The sequence below is a fragment of the Mya arenaria genome, chromosome 7, assembly GCF_026914265.1.
Source record: "Mya arenaria isolate MELC-2E11 chromosome 7, ASM2691426v1".
Taxonomy (NCBI): Eukaryota; Metazoa; Mollusca; class Bivalvia; order Myida; family Myidae; genus Mya; species Mya arenaria.
In genome coordinates, this window is record NC_069128.1 from 32,703,626 (window position 1) to 32,728,177 (window position 24,552).

The following is a 24,552-nucleotide window of genomic DNA, read 5'->3' on the forward strand; positions in this document are numbered from 1 at the left end:
TCAGAGGCCCGATGTATGAGCACGGAAAGGTATCTCGGCCGAGCAGAAGCCTCCCGGGCTAGGGGACGACGCGATAGCACTAGGCAGACAGGCAGAGGCCCGATGTGTGAGCCCGGGAAGGTGTCTCGGCCGAGCAGAAGCCTCCCGGGCTATGGGGACGACGGCTGGGCTTCTCGCCTCGCGCCAGGAGGGCAGGCAGGCAGGCAGGCTCGGCGGCCGGTCTTCTCACGATGGCCGCCTGCCTGCGAGCTGTGGTATCGTCGTAAAGCTCCTTGATTTGGCCGGGTCCCCGTACCGTGCTGCCAGGCAGGCAGGCAGTGGCCCGGTGTGAGCCCGGGAAGGTATCTCGGCCCAGCGGAGGCCTCCCGGGCTATGGGGACGACGCGGTAGTACTAGGCAGGCAGGCAGGCTCGCCGAGAGCCCGGCCAGCGCGCAAAAGTGTAGAAAAATAAAGTTAAAGTCGAAGTGGTCGACCCACAACCAAGTTGTCATTCCATACCTATGTGGGGACGACGTCTGGAAGCTCGCGAGAGGCGAGCACGGACACGTAGTCCAGCGTCGGCCGGGCTTCTCGCCTCGCGCCAGGCAGGCAGGCTCGGCGGCCGGGCTTCTCGCGGTGGCAGCCTGCCTGCGAGTTGTGGTACCGTCGTAAAGCTCCTGGTCTTGGCCGGGTCCCCGTACCGTGCTGGCAGGCAGGCAGGCAGTGGCCCGGTGTGAGCCCAGGATGGTCTCTCGGCCGAGCAGAGGCCTCCCGGGCTAGCTATGGGGACGACGCGATAGTACTAGGCAGGCAGGCAGTGGCTCGGTGTGAGTACGGGTAGGTATCTCTGCCGAGCGGAGGCCTCCCGGGCTATGGGGACGACGGCCGGGCTTCTCGCCTCGCGCCAGGCAGGCTCGGCGGCCGGGCTTCTCGCGGTGGCCACCTGCCTGCGAGCTGTGGTACCGTCGTAAAGCTCCTGGTCTTGGCCTGGTCCCCGTACCGTGCTGGCAGGCAGGCAGCCAGTGGCCCGGTGTGAGCCCGGGAAGGTATCTCGGCCGAGCGGAGGCCTCTCGTGCTATGGGGACGACGCGGTAGTACTAGGCAGGCAGGCAGGCTCGCCGAGAGCCCGGCCAGCGCGCAAAAGTGTAGAAAAATAAAGTTAAAGTCGAAGTGGCCGACCCACAACCAAGTTGTCATTCCATACCTATGTTGGGACGACGTCTGGAAGCTCGCGGGAGGCGAGCACGGACACGTAGCCGAGCGTCGGCCGGGCTTCTCGCCTCGCGCCAGGCAGGCAGGCTCGGCGGCCGGGCTTCTCGCGGTGGCAGCCTGCCTGCGAGCTGTGGTACCGTCGCAAAACTCCTGGTCTTGGCCGGGTCCCCGTACCGTGCTGGCAGGCAGGCAGGCAGTGCCCCGGTGTGAGCCCGGGAAGGTCTCTCGGCCGAGCAGAGGCCTCCCGGGCTAGCTATGGGGACGACGCGATAGTACTAGGCAGGCAGGTAGTAGCCCGATGTGTGAGTCCGGGAAGATATCTCGGCCGAGCAGAGGCCTCCCGGGCTATGGCGACGACGTCCGGGCTTCTCGCCTCGCGCCAAGCTGGCAGGCAGGCTCGGCGGCCAGGCAGGCTGTATCGCTGCTGTATGTACGTACGTACACGGGTCTCTGTGTCTCCTCCGGGAGGCGCGGGGACCCTTTTATTTTTGGCGAAAAATCACAAGCACACAGCGGGTCGCCGCGTCTCCTACGGGAGGCGCGGCGGCCCTTTTATTTTGCACGTATATACAGTTGCGAGTAAGGGCCGGGTTCGAGCTCGGGACCCCGAGGACGGACAGTTACCTGGTCAAACTCGACAGCTATGGACGGGGCCCGCCGACATCTATCCGATGGTACCTGGTTCGACTCGATCGGACGGCGGGTTAGCGAATGGCGAGCTTTCAAAGCACTTCCCGGGCTCGCCACATCGGCGAGGCGAAAATGCGGTCTATTCTCCGTGCTTTTGCCCGCCTCTCGACGCGCTACACAGGCGAGACCGGCCGAAACTTTGACTGCCCGTATCTCAGCCGTCCGTGCTCCGATCAGGGCGAACGAGGTACCGCTGGAAAGGTCTCGCCGAGACGCGTCCATAGCAGTCGCGTCTGCCAGTCCAACCCGGGAAGCCGAGCCTCGACACGGCCACTTAGTCCCGCCAGGACGGGCTCGAGCCCTGGACCGGCGGTCGGACCCGTACCTGGTCAAACCCGACAGCTATGGACGCTGCTCGCCGAGACCTTTCCAACGGTACCTGGTTCGACTCGATCGCTCAGATACGGCTGCTGAAGCGCTGGAGTACGTCGCTTGGGCGTCGCGAAAATAGGTGACACAATTTGTCTTCAATCCAAACCCACTGCCCCAGTATCTCAGCCGTCCGTGCTCCGATCAGGGCGAACGAGGTACCGCTGGAAAGGTCTCGCCGAGACGCGTCCATAGCAGTCGCGTTTGCCAGTCCAACCCGGGAAGCCGAGCCTCGGCACGGCCACTTAGTCCCGCCAGGACGGGCTCTAGCCCTGGACCGGCGGTCGGACCCGTACCTGGTCAAACTCGACGGCTATGGACGCGGCTCGCCGAGACCTTTCCAACGGTACCTGTTTCGACTCAATCGCTCAGATACGGCCGCTGAAGCGCTGGAGTACGTCGCTGGGTTGTCGCGAAAATAGGTGACACAATTTGTCTTCAATCCAAACCCACTGCCCCCGTATCTCAGCCGTCCGTGCTCCGATCAGGGCGAACGAGGTACCGTTGGAAAGGTCTCGTCGAGACGCGTCCATAGCAGTCGCGTTTGCCGGTCTAACCCGGGAAGCCGAGCCTCGGCACGGCCACTAAATCCCGCAGGACCGGGCTCGAGCCCTGGACCGGCGGACGGACCCGAACCTGGTCAAACTCGACGGCTATGGACGCTGCTCGCCGAGACCTTTCCAACGGTACCTGGTTCGACTCGATCGCTCAGATACGGCCGCTGAAGCGCTGGAGTACGTCGCTGGGGTGTCGCGAAAATAGGTGACACAATTTGTCTTCAATCCAAACCCACTGCCCCCGTATCTCAGCCGTCCGTGCTCTGATCAGAGCGAACGAGGTACCGCTGGAAAGGTCTCGCCGAGACGCGTCCATAGCAGTCGCGTCTGCCAGTCCAACCCGGGAAGCCGAGCCTCGGCACGGCCACTTAGTCCCGCCAGGACGGGCTCGAGCCCTGGACCGGCGGTCGGACCCGTACCTGGTCAAACCCGACAGCTATGGACACTGCTCGCCGAGACCTTTCCAACGGTACCTGGTTCGACTCGATCGCTCAGATACGGCCGCTGAAGCGCTGGAGTATGTCGATGGGGCGTCGCGAAAATAGGTGACACAATTTGTCTTCAATCCAAACCCACTGCCCCCGTATCTCAGCCATCCGTGCTCCGATCAGGGCGAACGAGGTACCGCTGGAAAGGTCTCGCCGAGACGCGTCCATAGCAGTCGCGTTTGCCGGTCTAACCCGGGAAGCCGAGCCTCGGCACGGCCACTAAGTCCCGCAGGGCCGGGCTCTAGCCCTGGACCGGCGGTCGGACCCGTACCTGGTCAAACCCGACAGCTATGGACGCGGCTCGACGAGACCTTTCCAACGGTACCTGGTTCGACTCGATCGCTCAGATACGGCCGCTGAAGCGCTGGAGTACGTCGCTGGGTTGTCGCGAAAATAGGTGACACAATTTGTCTTCAATCCAAACCCACTGCCCCCGTATCTCAGCCGTCCGTGCTCCGATCAGGGCGAACGAGGTACCGCTGGAAAGGTCTCGTCGAGACGCGTCCATAGCAGTCGCGTTTGCCGGTCTAACCCGGGAAGCCGAGCCTCGGCACGGCCACTTAGTCCCGCAGGGCCGGGCTCGAGCCCTGGACCGGCGGACGGACCCGAACCTGGTCAAACTCGACGGCTATGGACGCTGCTCGCCGAGACCTTTTCAACGGTACCTGGTTCGACTCGATCGCTCAGATACGGCCGCTGAAGCGCTGGAGTACGTCGCTGGGGTGTCGCGAAAATAGGTGACACAATTTGTCTTCAATCCAAACCCACTGCCCCCGTATCTCAGCCGTCCGTGCTCCGATCAGAGCGAACGAGGTACCGCTGGAAAGGTCTCGCCGAGACGCGTCCATAGCAGTCGCGTTTGCCAGTCCAACCCGGGAAGCCGAGCCTCGAAACGGCCACTTAGTCCCGCCAGGACGGGCTCGACCCATGGACCGGCTGTCGGACCCGTACCTGGTCAAACCCGACAGCTATGGACGCGGCTCGCCGAGACCTTTCCAACGGTACCTGGTTCGACTCGATCGCTTAGATACGGCCGCTGAAGCGCTGGAGTATGTCGCTGGGGTGTCGCGAAAATAGGTGACACAATTTGTTTTCAATCCAAACCCACTGCCCCCGTATCTCAGCCGTCCGTGCTCCGATCAGGGCGAACGAGGTACCGCTGGAAAGGTTTCGTCGAGACGCGTCCATAGCAGTCGCGTTTGCCGGTCTAACCCGGGAAGCCGAGCCTCGGCACGGCCACTAAGTCCCGCAGGACGCGCTCGAGCCCTGGACCGGCGGACGGACCCGAACCTGGTCAAACTCGACGGCTATGGACGCTGCTCGCCGAGACCTTTCCAACGGTACCTGGTTCGACTCGATCGCTCAGATACGGCCGCTGAAGCGATGGAGTACGTCGCTGGGGTGTCGCGAAAATAGGTGACACAATTTGTCTTCAATCCAAACCCACTGCCCCCGTATCTCAGCCGTCCGTGCTCCGATCAGAGCGAACGAGGTACCGCTGGAAAGGTCTCGCCGAGACGCGTCCATAGCAGTCGCGTTCGCCAGTCCAACCCGGGAAGCCGAGCCTCGGAACGGCCACTTAGTCCCGCCAGGACGGGCTCGAGCCCTGGACTTCCGTGCTCCGATCAAGGCGAACGAGGTACCGCTGGATAGGTCTCGTCGAGACGCGTCCATAGCCGTCGAGTTTGCCGGTCGAACCCAGGGAGCCGAGCCTCGGCACGGCCGCTTAGTCCCGCCAGGACGGGCTCGGGCCCGGCACCGGCGGACGGACCCGTGCCTGGTCAAACTCGACAGCTATTGACGGGGCTTGTCGAGTTCTTTCCATCGCACTGCGGGTTTGCGAATGGCGAGCGTTCATATTTCTCCCCGGGCTCGCCTCATCGGCGAGGCGAAAACACCGTGAAATCCCCGTACTTTTGCCTGCCTCGCGAAGCGCTGCCCGCGCGAAACTTTGACAGCCCGTATCTACGCCGCCCAAACACCGATCGGGATGAACGAGGTACCGCCGGAAAGGTCTGGACGAGACCTTTCCAACGTTGTCTCGATGCACTCGTCAAGCCGCTCGGCCGCTGAGATACTGCCGCCGAAGCGCTGCTGGGGGGTCGCGAAAATAGGTGACACATTTTTTCTTCAAACCCGACCCACATCCAAGTTGTCACTCTAGCTATGTGGGGAGGCTTTGTAAATCGCGAGAGGCGTCCGAACCGCGAGTCTAACGTCGAGAACGGCGGCCTCCCGGGCTTCGTTCGCCTCGCAGACCACCTACCACCTACCCCGGGCCGAGTCCGCCGCCCGGCCGCTAGCTCGCCTGCTCTCTCGCCTGCCTGCCTGCCTGCCTCGCGAGCTCGGGGACACGGCGGCGCGAAGGTACTAGCGCTGGCCAGGCTTGGGACTAGCTCGCCTCGCGGCAGGCAGGCAGGCAGGCAGACTCGCCGAGAGGCGCGCGCGCCTTGCGCTTGGCGAATGCCCGGTCTTCGTCCGCGTGTTGCTCCGGGACGCCCTCGACGTTCCAGGTACCGCTGGAAACTACTGGTCTTGGCCGGGTCCCCGTGCTGTCGAGGCAGCAGGCAGGCAGGCAGGCTCGCCGAGAGCCCGGCCAGCGCGCAAGTGTAGAAAAAAAGTTAAAGTCGAAGTGGCCGACCCACAACCAAGTTGTCATTCCATACCTATGTGGGGACGACCTCTGGAAGCTCGCGGGAGGCGAGCACGGACACGTAGCCAAGCGTCGGCCGGGCTTCTCGCCTCGCGCCAGGCACACAGGCAGGCAGGCAGGCTCGGCGGCCGGGCTTCTCGCGGTGGCCGCCTGCCTGCGAGCTGTGGTACCGTCGTAAAGCTCCTGGTCTTGGCCGGGTCCCCGTACCGTGCTGGCAGGCAGGCAGGCAGTGGCCCGGTGTGAGCCCGGGTAGGTATCTCTGCCGAGCGGAGGGCTCCCTGGCTAGGGGACGACGCGATAGTACTAGGCAGGCAGGCAGAGGCCCGATGAGTGAGCCCGGGAAGGTATCTCGGTCGAGCAGAAGCCTCCCGGGCTATGGGGACGACGCGATAGTACTAGGCAGGCAGGCAGGCAGACAGGCTCACCGAGAGCCCGGCCAGCGCGCAAAAGTGTAGAAAAAATAAAAGTTAAAGTCGAAGTGGCCGACCCACAACCAAGTTGTCATTCCATACCTATGTGGGGACGACGTCTGGAAGCTCGCGAGAGGCGAGCACGACACGTAGCCGAGCGTCGGCCGGGCTTCTCGTCTCGCGCCAGGCAGGCAGGCTCGGCGGCCGGGCTTCTCGCGGTGGCGCCTGCCTGCTAGCTGTGGTACCGTCGTAAAGCTCCTGGTCTTGGCCGGGTCCCCGTACCGTGCTGGCAGGTAGGCAGGCAGTGGCCCGGTGTGAGCCCGGGAAGGTCACTCTGCCGAGCAGAAACCTCCCGGGCTAGCATGGGGACGACGCGATAGTACTAGGCAGGCAGGCAGTGGCACGGTGTGAGCCCGGGTAGGTATCTCTGACGAGCGGTGGCCTCCCGGGCTAGGGGACGACGCGATAGTACTAGGCAGGCAGGCAGTCAGATGCCCGATGTATGAGCCCGGGAAGGTATCTCGGCCGAGCAGAAGCCTCCCGGGCTATGCAAAGTCGTGTTATAACCTTGAATAAGTGTGTTTTTTGTTTGTTTTGTTTTTGCTGTTTACGTCCGTTTTTGCCAACGTTTGGGCTACTTGGACGTCCCAGAGATAGGGAAGCGGATACAGATGACATACAGATGGTTACAGATGTACCATCAGATACAGCCTATGGCGCCGAAAGGGTTAATAAATAAAGCAGACGACAAAACCAAACGGACACAATAAAAGCAGCGTTATGCAGACAGGATGGATTGTCCCTTAAACAAACACGCATTTACGACGATACAGTAAAACCTGCATTGGGCGACCACTCAAACAAGCCCGACATCATAACCAGTGTAATATTATCCAGATTATGTAATTGTTCTATTTCATTATAACTGAAGAGACATGATACAAGATAGCGACCACTCAGACTTGAGGAATTTGTTGTCTATACGCCGTTAGTTTATAATGCAGAAAGCAAGTTACGTTAGATCTGCGTTAGGCGACTATCTTACATTAATAGTTGATATAATATCCTAACTGATGGCCGTTCAATACATGTCTTACTGTACAAAGACCTAACACAGTTGGTATGACCCAACATGAAGACCTTGAAGTGATGATGTAGTGTTCCTTGTAAATCTGTTCTGTATTCTCAAATCCACCGTTCAGGACATTGACATAATGATAGGTTGTCCTGGTTGAAACACCAACAGTTTAATAAATCAAAGCATTGAAATTGCTGTCAGCAAGGGACTTACAGTCAAGACAGTATGGTTTGAACAAATTTTGACCCCCTATAATCCAAGAGATAAGTCGATGAGATAAGTAAATTATGAAACCACTAAAACAACTCGAAACGTATAAATAAACTTAAGATAAATATATAGTAATCAGAAGGTATTGTCAAACTTGTCTAAATGGTTTCTTGAGGTACCTGTTAAATCTTTCCTCCACATGATCTTTTTAGACTCATCCACAAGAAAATAATCTGATGAAAATATGAAAAATCTAGGCGAAAAAAGATGTCATTTTGGAATTGTATTGAAATCATTATAGGAAATGGAGAATTTGCTCTCTACGAGCAAATGCTCCATTTCCTACAGTGTTTTCAATAGCAATCAGTTATATAGAGAGACGCCCAAAAGCACTTCTGTGGAGGAAATGGTTAAGTGGTTAATTTATCTATTTCAACAAATTTATCTAAGCGTTATAATAAACAATTTCAAGAATTTAGCAAGCAGAGTTCATGGTCGTGTGTGTGAATTATTCATATTGATAATATTAATATGAACATAAATCTACTAAAATCATTTACGGATAAAACACTAGTTAGTAGGGATTGAAATAGTAGGGATTGAAATAAAAAGGTGATTCTCTTGGGATTCGAACCTACGTCGGAACGTTTAAATACCAAAATGTCAATAAGAGCGGGCGAGACGCTTACCCTACTGAGCTAACCGGGCTGAATACCTGTGGCCGACTTCATAAACATCTTATTTATAGCGAAAGGAAAACCTAGATTCGTTTCTGACTTGCATCGCAAAATGCAAATGCTACCAGAGTAGCAGACAACAAAGAATGATGTTTTTATCTGAAAGGAAATATTTATTTCAAACCTCAGCACAAGTACGTTCTACAATAGCGATCAACACCGACATGCCTTATTGTTTAGCTATCAAGTAGTTTTCCGACACTCTTCATGAGGTCAACACGGGGTCACCACGCAATCACAGCGTGATCGAGTGTAGGGATAAAGTTGTAAAAATCACCTTTCATCTCATTTCAGAAAATAAATCCGAAAAGAGTGTCTCCATAATGTACCGAAATAGTGTTTGAAAACTTAAACCAGTGAAAACGAAGACTTTTACCCTCCACTTCTGTAATATTTCAGAAGAACTCTTTCACCCGTTGCTGTTCGGTTAACCGTTGAGCGGTGAGTGTTTTCAGATCCCGCATATATACCTTAAGCAAGGGGCCCCTTGCTAAAAACGTTTAACTCCAGTATGTGCTCGACATTAATGGTGCATGGTTTTTCCGGTGACAGGATAAGTCGACTGGATGTGACACATATAATGTCACGTGTTTGCGGCGTTATATTTCAGTGTTGCAGTAACATATATCCGTCTGAAGTAAACATCACCTCCCTAAAAACAAAGAACTTGCTGTTGCGGTGTAAATATAATACCACAAACTATGATTTTTTGTATGTTTACTACAAGTATCGACTGTTAACAATTAGCGTCTGCTTTATTGTTAACGTAAACCGATGTTTGTAATGGTGTTAAAGCAATTTGGAACCGGATCATATTCGGTATCTGAAGTGGATCCAAGTGTTTTTGTAATTATTAATGTACTCGTGATGACGGTAAACGTTAAAATGTAAAGTTCAGTTCAAGTGTTTATTATTTAAGACGGAAAAACGATTTCTAAAAATGTATACGTATTTCTAAGAAGGTACATGTATACGGATTTCTTAGAAAGTGTGTGTTTACGGCAGTGGCTATGTTTATGGCCTTAAATGTTTTAACCTTCATCGAAACACCTCTTGAGGCATTGTAGATGATAACAATTGAACACCATTTAGAAAAGAAAGCATTTGCTCGTAATGAGCAAACAATGATTCACTTCAAGCCATTCATGGTATTTTCCTCTCCATTACATAGTATTCTTCTTTTCAACTGATGCTATTATAGCAGATGTATATGAAATATTGGTTTAAAACAAATGTATTTATTAAAATAACAGTATTAATATGCAAACACAATCGTAGCAATGGTAATCTTTTCAATCTAACGCGGTATACACTTTGCAAACAGTTTCGGTCTAGAGACTCGTCGTCTAATACCACTTTTTCACACTAACAGTACTGTTATAATCAAAACGGACATTTTTAAAGTCGTTTGCCTGCTACGGAAAGTGTCGTCTGTTCAATCAAGTCACCGACTGCTTCATTTTTTAATAATATCGTTCGATTTTCCTCAAGTATCTAACTACTTGGATCCAAATCACAGGCCGATTTACTATTTGTCTTAGCTTGCTCCAAGAGGTTAGAATAAACACAAGAGTCGCGAGTAGAATGCTAATGGTTAAAAGGGACTATACATTAACTTTTAGGTTGAAAACATGTGTTTGTGTTGTTAAGCAATTCAATAATGCGGATGTTTATTTTGGTAAGAAAATGCGCAGACAACCTATCTTTTCTTTTTTTGTGTTTTGCTGACAACCATTTCAATGCAAATATATGCTACAATATTTGAAAACATAATGGGCCAATAGTGGATCATTTCAACTCTACTGGTAGCAAAAGCGCTTTGTAATTCTCCTTCCATAGAGGAGTTTATACTTTTTTTCAAGGCTAAACATGAGAATACTGATAAAGAAGATTTTGCTCTGCCAGAAAACTTTTATGAAACAGTCAAGATATTCTCAACTCTACAATCACTGGGTTAGAAATGACCTCTCACATATCAAAACTTAAAACTTCCAAGTCCCCTAGCCAATCCGAAAGTGTACTCAATTTATTAAAGCTACAGAGACAGTATTCCTACGCTCTTTAAAACCGTTCTTAACACAGGTCAACTTCCAGAAAGTTGGTAAGAAGGCTACATTATTACAATATACAAAAATAAGGGTTCACCGAGCAGACCAGAAAACTACAGACCAATCACACTTCTAAGCTGCGTAGGAAGGCTATTTACCTCAATTTTTTAATTCCAAAATCTTGAGGAATTCGAGATACTGAACAAAAATCAAGCAGGCTTCCGTAAAGGTACTCAACCACATATCGCCTATTTCTTCTACACTCAGTAATTGAAATCCTCAAGAAATCAAAACAGAAGCTTTATTGTATATTAATTGATTTTGCTATGGCATTTGATTCTGTTTGGTGCATTGGTTTGTGGCTACATTCTACTGAGTACTTCAATAAACGGTAAATTCAGTCAGTTTTATGATAATACTGTTAACCCTAGATATACTCGAGTGGTGTTGACTTACTAGACACAAGTGGTCCCTGGTATAAAGTTTTAAGCTGTTTAATAATGTACATGCATTTATTGTGGAAATCACACTTTATCTTGTCACATTTGCTTTGATGTCTCATCTGATCACGGAAAAGAATCCCCCAAATTAAACTTGACTTACCTTAAGTCCTTAAGTTGGCGTTTGTTTTGGGATTGTTTGTTTGTTGTTTGTTTTGGTCAGATATTATCTCGTTTCATTAATTCCTCCTACCCATACATCTTACATTTTTTCTTAAAATTAGAGATTTAGATCATATAGTAGTGACTAGTGTACGTTGAGGACTTGCAAGATTGGATAATGTTTGCATTCTTGAATCAAACTTAAGAGTAAATATGGACGCCCCTATAAACCGGTTTAAAATAATCTCCAGTGGCATATTTGCCACTGACCGTTCCAATGCGGTACTCCTACCTGCAACCTAGATTTTTGTATGTGATTGTCCATGTATGTATTTTTTAAGTAGCGTGTGTTCGGAATCGCGTGCGTGCGTGTGTAAGTGTGCACTGATTGGGTGACTGATTGTGTTATATGTGGTATGTCCTGCAATACTCTCTCTTATCTTCTTCCATGGGCACGTCCGTTGCTGGTATAAACACATTTTTTTTCTGTACAAATGCTATACAACACACTAAAATGAAAATGCATTTTTTATTTGAGAAAAGATCCAACAACAAACGTCAATATAAAAGCTCCAGTTATATTTTTAAAACGAATGCAATTTGATATGCGTTGGCAAAGTTAAGGTTCGTATACACTTATGAATGTGAAATATTAAAATATCTAGCGCATGAAGGTCCAGGCCGACCATTTCTCCAGATTTATCCGGAGATCTTCGGATTTTTTCGGGTTTACAAATACTCTCTAAATCCGTTGTTTTGTATTGTCAAACAACATGTATCACAATAAGACGCCGTGTCACACTCATTGAAAATTTCATCATAGTTTCTTCTGTAACACGCATATCCGCCAAAACCTTCGGATTTTTCATGGTCCAATTATGGTCACCCTGAAGGTCTTTATTATTGCTGCTTCTTTGATTGTTACCGTTTGACCGGTTACACCATAGTGTTGTACGCCTTCTGGCGCCTCTGTATCAGATGACTATTGAAAACATTTTGGGTATTGAAACATTTGCCTATGCTGAACAAAACTCCATTTTCCAAACTGTGTGCAACAACATTCAACAAGAAAACGTAATAGTCATCATATATTTTCATTGCGAAAGAAACTAAAAATATAGGGAGTAAAGGGTAACATCAATTGGTAGATCGGGTATCGGCCGTTCTACAAATTAATAAACGCGGCAACATCGGACAAAAGTTCTCGGCATTTTTTATTTAGCTGTATAAGCTGCTGCTGAGATTGGTATTGCACCCTATTCACACTCAGTACTTTCAGATTGCGCAGAAAACAGACAGACGATGGTATGCCCCCTGTAAATGCCCCAGATATACGAAGCTCTGTAAGTTCTCCAAAGCCATTGAAGGAGTCAAGCGGCAAGCGGTGAAATGGCATGTTATCTATACCCAGATACGATAGATGACGCAAGTTGTTGACACCGTAAGGCCATGACGTAAGATTCACAGCAAACACCGCAAAATGTTTCAGTGACGGACTCATTAAAGTTGTCACCAGGGGGTCAATGTTTGTGATCGGATTTGCTTGCATGTGTAGCCGCTCAAGTCGTGTTAGTTTTGTAAGCGCCGCTGGGAGTTCTGTGAACCTGTTGTCTTGTAGCTGAAGATCAACAATGGCGTTTTCTATACCAGCAAAGGCATCAATGTCCATTTTGTACAATTTGTTGCTTTGAAATAAAATAGTTATTCTTTTAGCGCAGGTTGTGTTGATATGCCTGAAGGCATTTGCCGGCAGAACTGTTAGGTCGTTGGCAGGAAGTAAAATTGTTAAATTGTCTGTATGTGTCGTAGTCGGTGTAAACGTCGGTACTTCGGTTAGGTGGCTACTGTGACAGAGAATATGGTCGACTGTACAATTGCATGGGTCAGGCGCCATACATTTATCCAGGATTATACCAGCAGAAGACATTACGGCTGCGGTAGTCAGAATGAATTGCTGAAAAAAACATCAGTCATAAGTATAACACAGATGTATTTCATCAATGTAAAGTAATAAGCTTTGATAATTTGAATCAGATGCGCATAATGCCGTATGTTTTAAATACAAAAGTGACGTATATGCGGTTTTCGTTCCAAAAGACGTAAGTGTTAGTTTCTCAAAAGGTCATTCACGTATTAAGTGTAATACGCCGACGATTTAGTACTTACCAGCCAAAGACAGGTTGAAAGTCCTTTTCCCATGATCAAATGACTTCCAGTCTTCATCTAAAATTATAGAATATTACGGTTTTTATTAGCACGTACTGCGTGACAAATACCATAAAGTGCCTCGTCATCAACTCAAGTCAGCCTGTGAACAAAGGTCACCTGGTGGAAACCGAACAACTGACCTTTTTCACTGGTGACCTTTGTTCAAGCGCTCCATTTCAGATAAAATACATTAAATCCAAATGTTGAATGATCATTATAAAATTAAGATTAGGTAGTTCGTATGACTGAATACTCAATTATTATCTATATCTACATCAATGTGTTAAATAAGTAATTAAATATTGGAAAACTCAGCTGCGGTTGTTAATTTCATTTGGTGATTGAAATACGGATTCGGGTTAACACTAAAACGGTTAGTGTCTAATAAGACACAAATTCATGAATTAAGTTGTCAAAGTGAAGCGCTCTTGATTGGCAACTTAATTCATGAATTTGTATCTTATTAGACACTAACTATTACATAAACTTTGTTAATCAGTGACCCCATAACCGTCGTAATTCAGTGTTATCACATACATAATAAAAACTCTGTAAATCACAAACTGCATAAATCAGTGTTGTCATCTACCTAATATAAACTTTGACAATCATAAACGTGATACAAATCATAAACTAGTGTAATCACCTACCTACTAATATAAACTTTATACATTATTGTAATAAGCTACCTAATATAAACTTTGTCTATCGTTAACTTCATAAACTGTATAAATCAGTGTAATAAGCTACCTTATATAAACTGTGTCAATCATAATCTTCATAAACTTTATAAATCTGTGTAATCACCTACCTAATATAAACATTGATAATCATAAACTTCATAAACTTTATAATTCAGTATTATTATCTACCAAATATAAACTTATTAATAATAAACTTCTTAAACTTCATAATCACCTTCCTAACGTCCATGATATAAATTTCAACTAAAAGTTATCCTTAAAAGCAATATATTGTATGTCTTATTAGCGTGCACACTATGACAATCGTTGTAATTAGCGTACAAGCTCGTAATACACTCGACGTTCAGAGGTTGAATTGTTGACAGATGATTTGGCTGCAGGTTTTTTGTTCATGACACGCTGAATAAATTACCGTCTATATAGTGAGTCACCTGTATCAGTTATTTACACATTTAAACCTGTCTTTGGAGACATCTAATAAAATATCATATAATATTATAAGAAGGTGGTCGCTAAATGCAGAACGAACGTTGTGCAGATAGCTCTAGTGAGAGCTTTTTGTATTACTTTCGTTCTGCATTCAGTGACCACCTGTATTACAAACCACAAATGAATCATTGTTAAGTGACCGCTTAATACATGTGTGTGTAAGCATGATTGACCGTCTTTCTTCATGAAATGCGCACATACAAAGAAATAGAACAGTGTGTATTCAGTATATCTTTGGTATCCATTCAAAATGACGTAACTCCCGCTTGTTAAAGCGGAAGTTACGTCATTTTGAATGGACACCAACTATATGACACAGACGTTTAATATATTATTACAACTTACTGACTAATACCTTTATCATCGTATAGCTAGCCATTGAGCATACTTGTGTACATTCATATTTTCAAAAATAGTATGTGCAATACATGTAATTAATAGTTATAAGTTATATACTATATTCTCTTATAATGAAAATATGAATGAAATGGTACTGTAGTTCTCTGTGCTATTAAGTGTTAATGTATGTATAAATGTTTCGACCACTGTACACATTTTCAAAACATTGTTAACAGTTTATAAGTTATACTACCAATAGAACAATATTAGTGTTCAATCTGCTACATACGCATCAAAAAGTGTTTCGATGGGGTCCACGATTTAAGGTCATGAACATAGCTACTGCGGTAGACACACACGTTCTTAGAAATCCTTATACTTTCTTAGAATTATTTATACCTTCTTAGATATTCGTATACCTTCTTAGAAATCATTATACCGTCTCAATGAATGCACACTTGATATAAATCTTAAGTTTTACCGTTAACCATTAGACCGCTTACAACGTTGAAAACTACAAATAACATGGACCCACTTCAGATGCCGAATACGATCCGGTTGCTTTAACACCAACACAACAGTCAGCAACTTAAAACAACAACATCACATAACGTTAAAAATAAATCATAGGCTAATTATTTACAGACGATACTTTTAGTATAGATAAAATCATAGTTTGTGGTTTTATATTTACGACACAACCGCAAGTTCTTTGTTTTACGGGATGTGGTGTTTATTTGAGACGGATATGTTGCTGCAACACTGACATGTTAACGCCGCAAACACATGAGATTATATCACATCTAGACGAATTATCCAGACATCGGATCAACCAAATATAGCACTACCCTTTAATGTCGAGTATATACCAGATAGCTACCAGTTTTAATTTAACTAATTTTGTGTGCACCAGGACAACCTTCCTAAAGCCAATGGTCTGAGCCTCCGGGACGTTTAACTAAACGGTGGCTTATAGAATGCAGAACAGTATTACAAGGACAACCACATTGTCATATCAAGGTTATCTGTCAGTGCATACAAACTGTTTCAGGTATTTGCACAGTAAGACTTGTATTGAACAACCATTTAAAAATGTATCATTTACACATATTTTACTTAGCGCTGACTAAGTAACAATAGTAAAGTAATTAAATTGAAACCGAAATTGTAACGGAACCAGATTCGAAAAACAATCCGAAAATGTTTTCCCGGTGATTCGCCGTGATGACCGGTTTAAATCTCTAAAATAACGCATGTAAGTTAGGACTTCTTCCAATACAACATAAGAAATACTTTATGGTTAGTAGATAGAAAGTTCTTGCAGGACACACCACATACAACACAAAACAGCCACCCAATCAGCAAAGTTACACACACATACACACATCCACGCACACGTACACACGAGCCCAAACACACGCTACATAAAGAAGACACACACATGGACAAAACATACATAAATCTAGGGTGAAGATAGGAGTACCGCCTTGGAACGGTCAGTGGCAAACATGCCGCTGGGGGTTTAAACCGGTTTAAGGGCGCCCAACCTCACTCTTATCCCATCAACACCCTATTAGACGAACAGTGTAAATAAAAAGGTATCCCCGTCCGACTGCTCCACAACATCAGTGATCCAGCAAATCCAGTTGTAAATTACATGTAAAACATAGTCATATTAAAAATATGCTGTTTTCGCCAATTATCAAATGTACTCAATGGCTTGTCTGAAGCCAGAGCAACTGCAGAGCAGCCATCAAGGGCACGACAGGCATTGGCCGCTATTTATAGATTATTTATATAACATGTTTATTTTGCCAAATATGTCAGTATGCCATGCATACAAAATGTGTTCGACAAGCTGATGGAGCTTATTACTTGCGATGTTTGGGGCATAAATGAAGCATTTGAACTGGAAAGACTTCATATGCAAGTTTGCAAACAAATACTGTTTATAAAATGTCAAATAAAAACAAGAAGTATCGATAGAAAAGAATATACGGAGATTAATCAGTATTTTTTAAGATTTTTTCAAGTATAAATGTAAAACTTATGTATAATGTGATGTAAAGTGCTTTGAGATTCATCTTGCCTGCATAACGTTGTCATGATTGTGGCCTGCTGGCATTGTCGTCTGCTTGAATTTTAAACCTTGTAAGAGGCTCTTCATAATGGGTTAAACAATGTAAAACAGTTTTGCTATAGATCTCACAACGAGTTACTTGCTGTCTGACCCGTATCCACTTTGTTTAGAAATGTAAATAAAGTCGCTTTAATACTAATTAATGTATAATGTTCGTGAGTAAACTGCAATGTGGCTTGTTCTTATATGTCACATAGCACGGTTAGGTAAACTATTACAAAATGATTAACATGATTAACGAGTGTAGAATACTTTTTCATCTGCAGTGCATCTCATACATAAACTACCGGCCGAAAAAGTTAGTCGGGAATAATTAAACAAAGGTGAGTCTCTTTTGATGTAAGGCGATCACAGAGATTTTGGCACATTAACGTTATAATAAACATATTTTCAAAATCGATTAGGTCAACTGCATGCTATAATCAGAAACATAGAAAACATTATACAACATATTTATTGTTTGCTTTGTACTTATGTGCCAAAGTTGTGGGACTAGATATACTATAAATTGAACGTCGGGTAATCCGGTCTGATAAAAGTTGTCCCATCAATAAAAAATTGCGACTTTATTATATACCTAAAACGTAGTACGATATTGTTTTTATTCCTGGACATTGTCATTGTCCTCTTTCAATCAGTGGACGGACTTAAATGCGTAATGCGTAGAAAACAAACCATTATATAGGTTGTTTCACATGGAATTGCTGCACTCATTCACAATGAAATAACCTGATGCAAAGAAGGATAAATATCTAGGCAAAGGACAGCATTTTTATTGTTTATGTTTGACATTCTTGGATTCTCTGAAACCTTGTAAAATTATATCATCCCTATGACTGATGATTTTATCCTAAGCTCTTCGTTTATGTTTACCAGACGAAAAATTAGCTCTCTATGTGAACAGTTCTCTCATGGCAAACTCACTTAACCGAACAATTGGCCTGAATCGATGATATAAAACACTAGTCAAAAAGAAGGATCCTTATGTATTTTAACATGTGGCGTCGGTGATCCATCACACCGTTATTACTGTCCGTTATGTGGCATCTTTCAGCTTTATTAAACGACACCAAATTTAACAACACAGCTAAAAAATACCATTACGAATTTATTTAAATACTACAATCTAGGCTAATCTAATTTTAGGAGAGTGAGCAATTTCTATAGTTTTACTTAGATATAGACATATTAAGATTATTGTAATCATTCCATTTCTAAAACGAACATAACATGTTCTTAAAATAGTTAAATCAGTATTGGCAACATAAGATGGACTGTGTTTGTTCAAAGTTAAGGTTGTTCGCGCAGTCAACAGGTTCGTGCTCGTTGTTTTGCACACGACACCTTTCAGCATAAAGGTTTACTACGTGCATATAGTGATGGGTTTAGGAGACTGGGTTTCAGTGCTGATGTTAAGATATTAGTTGTTCTTGAGTTTTGGTGTGGTTAGTTTTGTTTCTATTGAGATCGATGATATCTGTAATGAATATACATAACAAAGATGAGTACTTTGACTGTGTATCCCATTAATTCACAGGGATTAAATTTGGTATGTTTTGCAAACAGAGTTAATGGTTAATACACGGAGAACCTAACAAAGCAAGAACTCATACAGAAAGATAACACACAAGTAACCAAATCAGTTTATCTTCATATTAAAATTTAGAACAAGTTACTGAAACGTGTGTCATCATTATATGTACCTCTCTTGATTGAAATTAACAACCGCAGCTGAGTTTTCCAATATTTAATTACTTATTTAACACATTGATGTAGATATACATAATAATTGAGTATTCAGTCATACGAACTACCTAATCTTAATTTTATAATGATCATTCAACATTTGGATTTAATGTATTTTATCTGAAATGGAGCGCTTGAACAAAGGTCACCAGTGAAAAAGGTCAGTTGTTCGGTTTCCACCAGGTGACCTTTGTTCACAGGCTGACTTGAGTTGATGACGAGGCACTTTATGGTATTTGTCACGCAGTACGTGCTAATAAAAACCGTAATATTCTATAATTTTAGATGAAGACTGGAAGTCATTTGATCATGGGAAAAGGACTTTCAACCTGTCTTTGGCTGGTAAGTACTAAATCGTCGGCGTATTACACTTAATACGTGAATGACCTTTTGAGAAACTAACACTTACGTCTTTTGGAACGAAAACCGCATATACGTCACTTTTGTATTTAAAACATACGGCATTATGCGCATCTGATTCAAATTATCAAAGCTTATTACTTTACATTGATGAAATACATCTGTGTTATACTTATGACTGATGTTTTTTTCAGCAATTCATTCTGACTACCGCAGCCGTAATGTCTTCTGCTGGTATAATCCTGGATAAATGTATGGCGCCTGACCCATGCAATTGTACAGTCGACCATATTCTCTGTCACAGTAGCCACCTAACCGAAGTACCGACGTTTACACCGACTACGACACATACAGACAATTTAACAATTTTACTTCCTGCCAACGACCTAACAGTTCTGCCGGCAAATGCCTTCAGGCATATCAACACAACCTGCGCTAAAAGAATAACTATTTTATTTCAAAGCAACAAATTGTACAAAATGGACATTGATGCCTTTGCTGGTATAGAAAACGCCATTGTTGATCTTCAGCTACAAGACAACAGGTTCACAGAACTCCCAGCGGCGCTTACAAAACTAACACGACTTGAGCGGCTACACATGCAAGCAAATCCGATCACAAACATTGACCCCCTGGTGACAACTTTAATGAGTCCGTCACTGAAACATTTTGCGGTGTTTGCTGTGAATCTTACGTCATGGCCTTACGGTGTCAACAACTTGCGTCATCTATCGTATCTGGGTATAGATAACATGCCATTTCACCGCTTGCCGCTTGACTCCTTCAATGGCTTTGGAGAACTTACAGAGCTTCGTATATCTGGGGCATTTACAGGGGGCATACCATCGTCTGTCTGTTTTCTGCGCAATCTGAAAGTACTGAGTGTGAATAGGGTGCAATACCAATCTCAGCAGCAGCTTATACAGCTAAATAAAAAATGCCGAGAACTTTTGTCCGATGTTGCCGCGTTTATTAATTTGTAGAACGGCCGATACCCGATCTACCAATTGATGTTACCCTTTACTCCCTATATTTTTAGTTTCTTTCGCAATGAAAATATATGATGACTATTACGTTTTCTTGTTGAATGTTGTTGCACACAGTTTGGAAAATGGAGTTTTGTTCAGCATAGGCAAATGTTTCAATACCCAAAATGTTTTCAATAGTCATCTGATACAGAGGCGCCAGAAGGCGTACAACACTATGGTGTAACCGGTCAAACGGTAACAATCAAAGAAGCAGCAATAATAAAGACCTTCAGGGTGACCATAATTGGACCATGAAAAATCCGAAGGTTTTGGCGGATATGCGTGTTACAGAAGAAACTATGATGAAATTTTCAATGAGTGTGACACGGCGTCTTATTGTGATACATGTTGTTTGACAATACAAAACAACGGATTTAGAGAGTATTTGTAAACCCGAAAAAATCCGAAGATCTCCGGATAAATCTGGAGAAATGGTCGGCCTGGACCTTCATGCGCTAGATATTTTAATATTTCACATTCATAAGTGTATACGAACCTTAACTTTGCCAACGCATATCAAATTGCATTCGTTTTAAAAATATAACTGGAGCTTTTATATTGACGTTTGTTGTTGGATCTTTTCTCAAATAAAAAATGCATTTTCATTTTAGTGTGTTGTATAGCATTTGTACAGAAAAAAAATGTGTTTATACCAGCAACGGACGTGCCCATGGAAGAAGATAAGAGAGAGTATTGCAGGACATACCACATATAACACAATCAGTCACCCAATCAGTGCACACTTACACACGCACGCACGCGATTCCGAACACACGCTACTTAAAAAATACATACATGGACAATCACATACAAAAATCTAGGTTGCAGGTAGGAGTACCGCATTGGAACGGTCAGTGGCAAATATGCCACTGGAGATTATTTTAAACCGGTTTATAGGGGCGTCCATATTTACTCTTAAGTTTGATTCAAGAATGCAAACATTATCCAATCTTGCAAGTCCTCAACGTACACTAGTCACTACTATATGATCTAAATCTCTAATTTTAAGAAAAAATGTAAGATGTATGGGTAGGAGGAATTAATGAAACGAGATAATATCTGACCAAAACAAACAACAAACAAACAATCCCAAAACAAACGCCAACTTAAGGACTTAAGGTAAGTCAAGTTTAATTTGGGGGATTCTTTTCCGTGATCAGATGAGACATCAAAGCAAATGTGACAAGATAAAGTGTGATTTCCACAATAAATGCATGTACATTATTAAACAGCTTAAAACTTTATACCAGGGACCACTTGTGTCTAGTAAGTCAACACCACTCGAGTATATCTAGGGTTAACAGTATTATCATAAAACTGACTGAATTTACCGTTTATTGAAGTACTCAGTAGAATGTAGCCACAAACCAATGCACCAAACAGAATCAAATGCCATAGCAAAATCAATTAATGTACAATAAAGCTTCTGTTTTGATTTCTTGAGGATTTCAATTACTGAGTGTAGAAGAAATAGGCGATATGTGGTTGAGTACCTTTACGGAAGCCTGCTTGATTTTTGTTCAGTATCTCGAATTCCTCAAGATTTTGGAATTAAAAAATTGAGGTAAATAGCCTTCCTACGCAGCTTAGAAGTGTGATTGGTCTGTAGTTTTCTGGTCTGCTCGGTGAACCCTTATTTTTGTATATTGTAATAATGTAGCCTTCTTACCAACTTTCTGGAAGTTGACCTGTGTTAAGAACGGTTTTAAAGAGCGTAGGAATACTGTCTCTGTAGCTTTAATAAATTGAGTACACTTTCGGATTGGCTAGGGGACTTGGAAGTTTTAAGTTTTGATATGTGAGAGGTCATTTCTAACCCAGTGATTGTAGAGTTGAGAATATCTTGACTGTTTCATAAAAGTTTTCTGGCAGAGCAAAATCTTCTTTATCAGTATTCTCATGTTTAGCCTTGAAAAAAAGTATAAACTCCTCTATGGAAGGAGAATTACAAAGCGCTTTTGCTACCAGTAGAGTTGAAATGATCCACTATTGGCCCATTATGTTTTCAAATATTGTAGCATATATTTGCATTGAAATGGTTGTCAGCAAAACACAAAAAAAGAAAAGATAGGTTGTCTGCGCATTTTCTTACCAAAATAAACATCCGCATTATTGAATTGCTTAACAACACAAACACATGTTTTCAACCTAAAAGTTAATGTATAGTCCCTTTTAACCATTAGCATTCTACTCGCGACTCTTGTGTTTATTCTAACCTCTTGGAGCAAGCTAAGACAAATAGTAAATCGGCCTGTGATTTGGATCCAAGTAGTTAGATACTTGAGGAAAATCGAACGATATTATTAAAAAATGAAGCAGTCGGTGACTTGATTGAACAGACGACACTTTCCGTAGCAGGCAAACGACTTTAAAAATGTCCGTTTTGATTATAACAGTACTGTTAGTGTGAAAAAGTGGTATTAGACGACGAGTCTCTAGACCGAAACTGTTTGCAAAGTGTATACCGCGTTAGATTGAAAAGATTACCATTGCTACGATTGTGTTTGCATATTAATACTGTTATTTTAATAAATACATTTGTTTTAAACCAATATTTCATATACATCTGCTATAATAGCATCAGTTGAAAAGAAGAATACTATGTAATGGAGAGGAAAATACCATGAATGGCTTGAAGTGAATCATTGTTTGCTCATTACGAGCAAATGCTTTCTTTTCTAAATGGTGTTCAATTGTTATCATCTACAATGCCTCAAGAGGTGTTTCGATGAAGGTTAAAACATTTAAGGCCATAAACATAGCCACTGCCGTAAACACACACTTTCTAAGAAATCCGTATACATGTACCTTCTTAGAAATACGTATACATTTTTAGAAATCGTTTTTCCGTCTTAAATAATAAACACTTGAACTGAACTTTACATTTTAACGTTTACCGTCATCACGAGTACATTAATAATTACAAAAACACTTGGATCCACTTCAGATACCGAATATGATCCGGTTCCAAATTGCTTTAACACCATTACAAACATCGGTTTACGTTAACAATAAAGCAGACGCTAATTGTTAACAGTCGATACTTGTAGTAAACATACAAAAAATCATAGTTTGTGGTATTATATTTACACCGCAACAGCAAGTTCTTTGTTTTTAGGGAGGTGATGTTTACTTCAGACGGATATATGTTACTGCAACACTGAAATATAACGCCGCAAACACGTGACATTATATGTGTCACATCCAGTCGACTTATCCTGTCACCGGAAAAACCATGCACCATTAATGTCGAGCACATACTGGAGTTAAACGTTTTTAGCAAGGGGCCCCTTGCTTAAGGTATATATGCGGGATCTGAAAACACTCACCGCTCAACGGTTAACCGAACAGCAACGGGTGAAAGAGTTCTTCTGAAATATTACAGAAGTGGAGGGTAAAAGTCTTCGTTTTCACTGGTTTAAGTTTTCAAACACTATTTCGGTACATTATGGAGACACTCTTTTCGGATTTATTTTCTGAAATGAGATGAAAGGTGATTTTTACAACTTTATCCCTACACTCGATCACGCTGTGATTGCGTGGTGACCCCGTGTTGACCTCATGAAGAGTGTCGGAAAACTACTTGATAGCTAAACAATAAGGCATGTCGGTGTTGATCGCTATTGTAGAACGTACTTGTGCTGAGGTTTGAAATAAATATTTCCTTTCAGATAAAAACATCATTCTTTGTTGTCTGCTACTCTGGTAGCATTTGCATTTTGCGATGCAAGTCAGAAACGAATCTAGGTTTTCCTTTCGCTATAAATAAGATGTTTATGAAGTCGGCCACAGGTATTCAGCCCGGTTAGCTCAGTAGGGTAAGCGTCTCGCCCGCTCTTATTGACATTTTGGTATTTAAACGTTCCGACGTAGGTTCGAATCCCAAGAGAATCACCTTTTTATTTCAATCCCTACTATTTCAATCCCTACTAACTAGTGTTTTATCCGTAAATGATTTTAGTAGATTTATGTTCATATTAATATTATCAATATGAATAATTCACACACACGACCATGAACTCTGCTTGCTAAATTCTTGAAATTGTTTATTATAACGCTTAGATAAATTTGTTGAAATAGATAAATTAACCACTTAACCATTTCCTCCACAGAAGTGCTTTTGGGCGTCTCTCTATATAACTGATTGCTATTGAAAACACTGTAGGAAATGGAGCATTTGCTCGTAGAGAGCAAATTCTCCATTTCCTATAATGATTTCAATACAATTCCAAAATGACATCTTTTTTCGCCTAGATTTTTCATATTTTCATCAGATTATTTTCTTGTGGATGAGTCTAAAAAGATCATGTGGAGGAAAGATTTAACAGGTACCTCAAGAAACCATTTAGACAAGTTTGACAATACCTTCTGATTACTATATATTTATCTTAAGTTTATTTATACGTTTCGAGTTGTTTTAGTGGTTTCATAATTTACTTATCTCATCGACTTATCTCTTGGATTATAGGGGGTCAAAATTTGTTCAAACCATACTGTCTTGACT

The 24,552-nt window shown here is 43.8% G+C and overlaps 2 protein-coding genes across 4 annotated transcripts; one reads left to right on the forward strand and one right to left on the reverse strand.

Annotated features, from left to right (window-relative positions):
• Window positions 1-8,116: 8,116 nt before the first annotated feature.
• On the forward strand, window positions 8,117-20,653 carry LOC128240707 (leucine-rich repeat transmembrane protein FLRT1-like). 2 transcript variants are annotated; one of them, XM_052957474.1, is made up of 3 exons: window positions 8,117-8,825; window positions 18,946-19,002; window positions 19,215-20,653. In XM_052957474.1, exons 2-3 carry the CDS (start codon window positions 18,946-18,948, stop codon window positions 20,001-20,003), a joined length of 846 nt encoding a protein of 281 aa, XP_052813434.1. In that variant the 5' UTR covers window positions 8,117-8,825; the 3' UTR covers window positions 20,004-20,653. The 2 variants fall into 2 exon arrangements, with proteins under 2 accessions (XP_052813434.1, XP_052813433.1); XM_052957473.1 differs by lacking the exon at window positions 8,117-8,825 and adding an exon at window positions 17,067-17,237.
• On the reverse strand, window positions 11,550-24,084 carry LOC128240706 (leucine-rich repeat transmembrane protein FLRT1-like). Of its 2 annotated transcripts, none has more exons than XM_052957472.1 (3): window positions 23,378-24,084; window positions 13,201-13,257; window positions 11,550-12,988 (listed from the first exon to the last, which is right to left on the reverse strand). In XM_052957472.1, the coding sequence occupies exons 2-3, from the start codon at window positions 13,255-13,257 to the stop codon at window positions 12,200-12,202; spliced, it is 846 nt and encodes a 281-aa protein (XP_052813432.1). In that variant the 5' UTR covers window positions 23,378-24,084; the 3' UTR covers window positions 11,550-12,199. The 2 variants fall into 2 exon arrangements, with proteins under 2 accessions (XP_052813432.1, XP_052813431.1); XM_052957471.1 differs by lacking the exon at window positions 23,378-24,084 and adding an exon at window positions 14,161-14,312.
• Window positions 24,085-24,552: the final 468 nt, after the last annotated feature.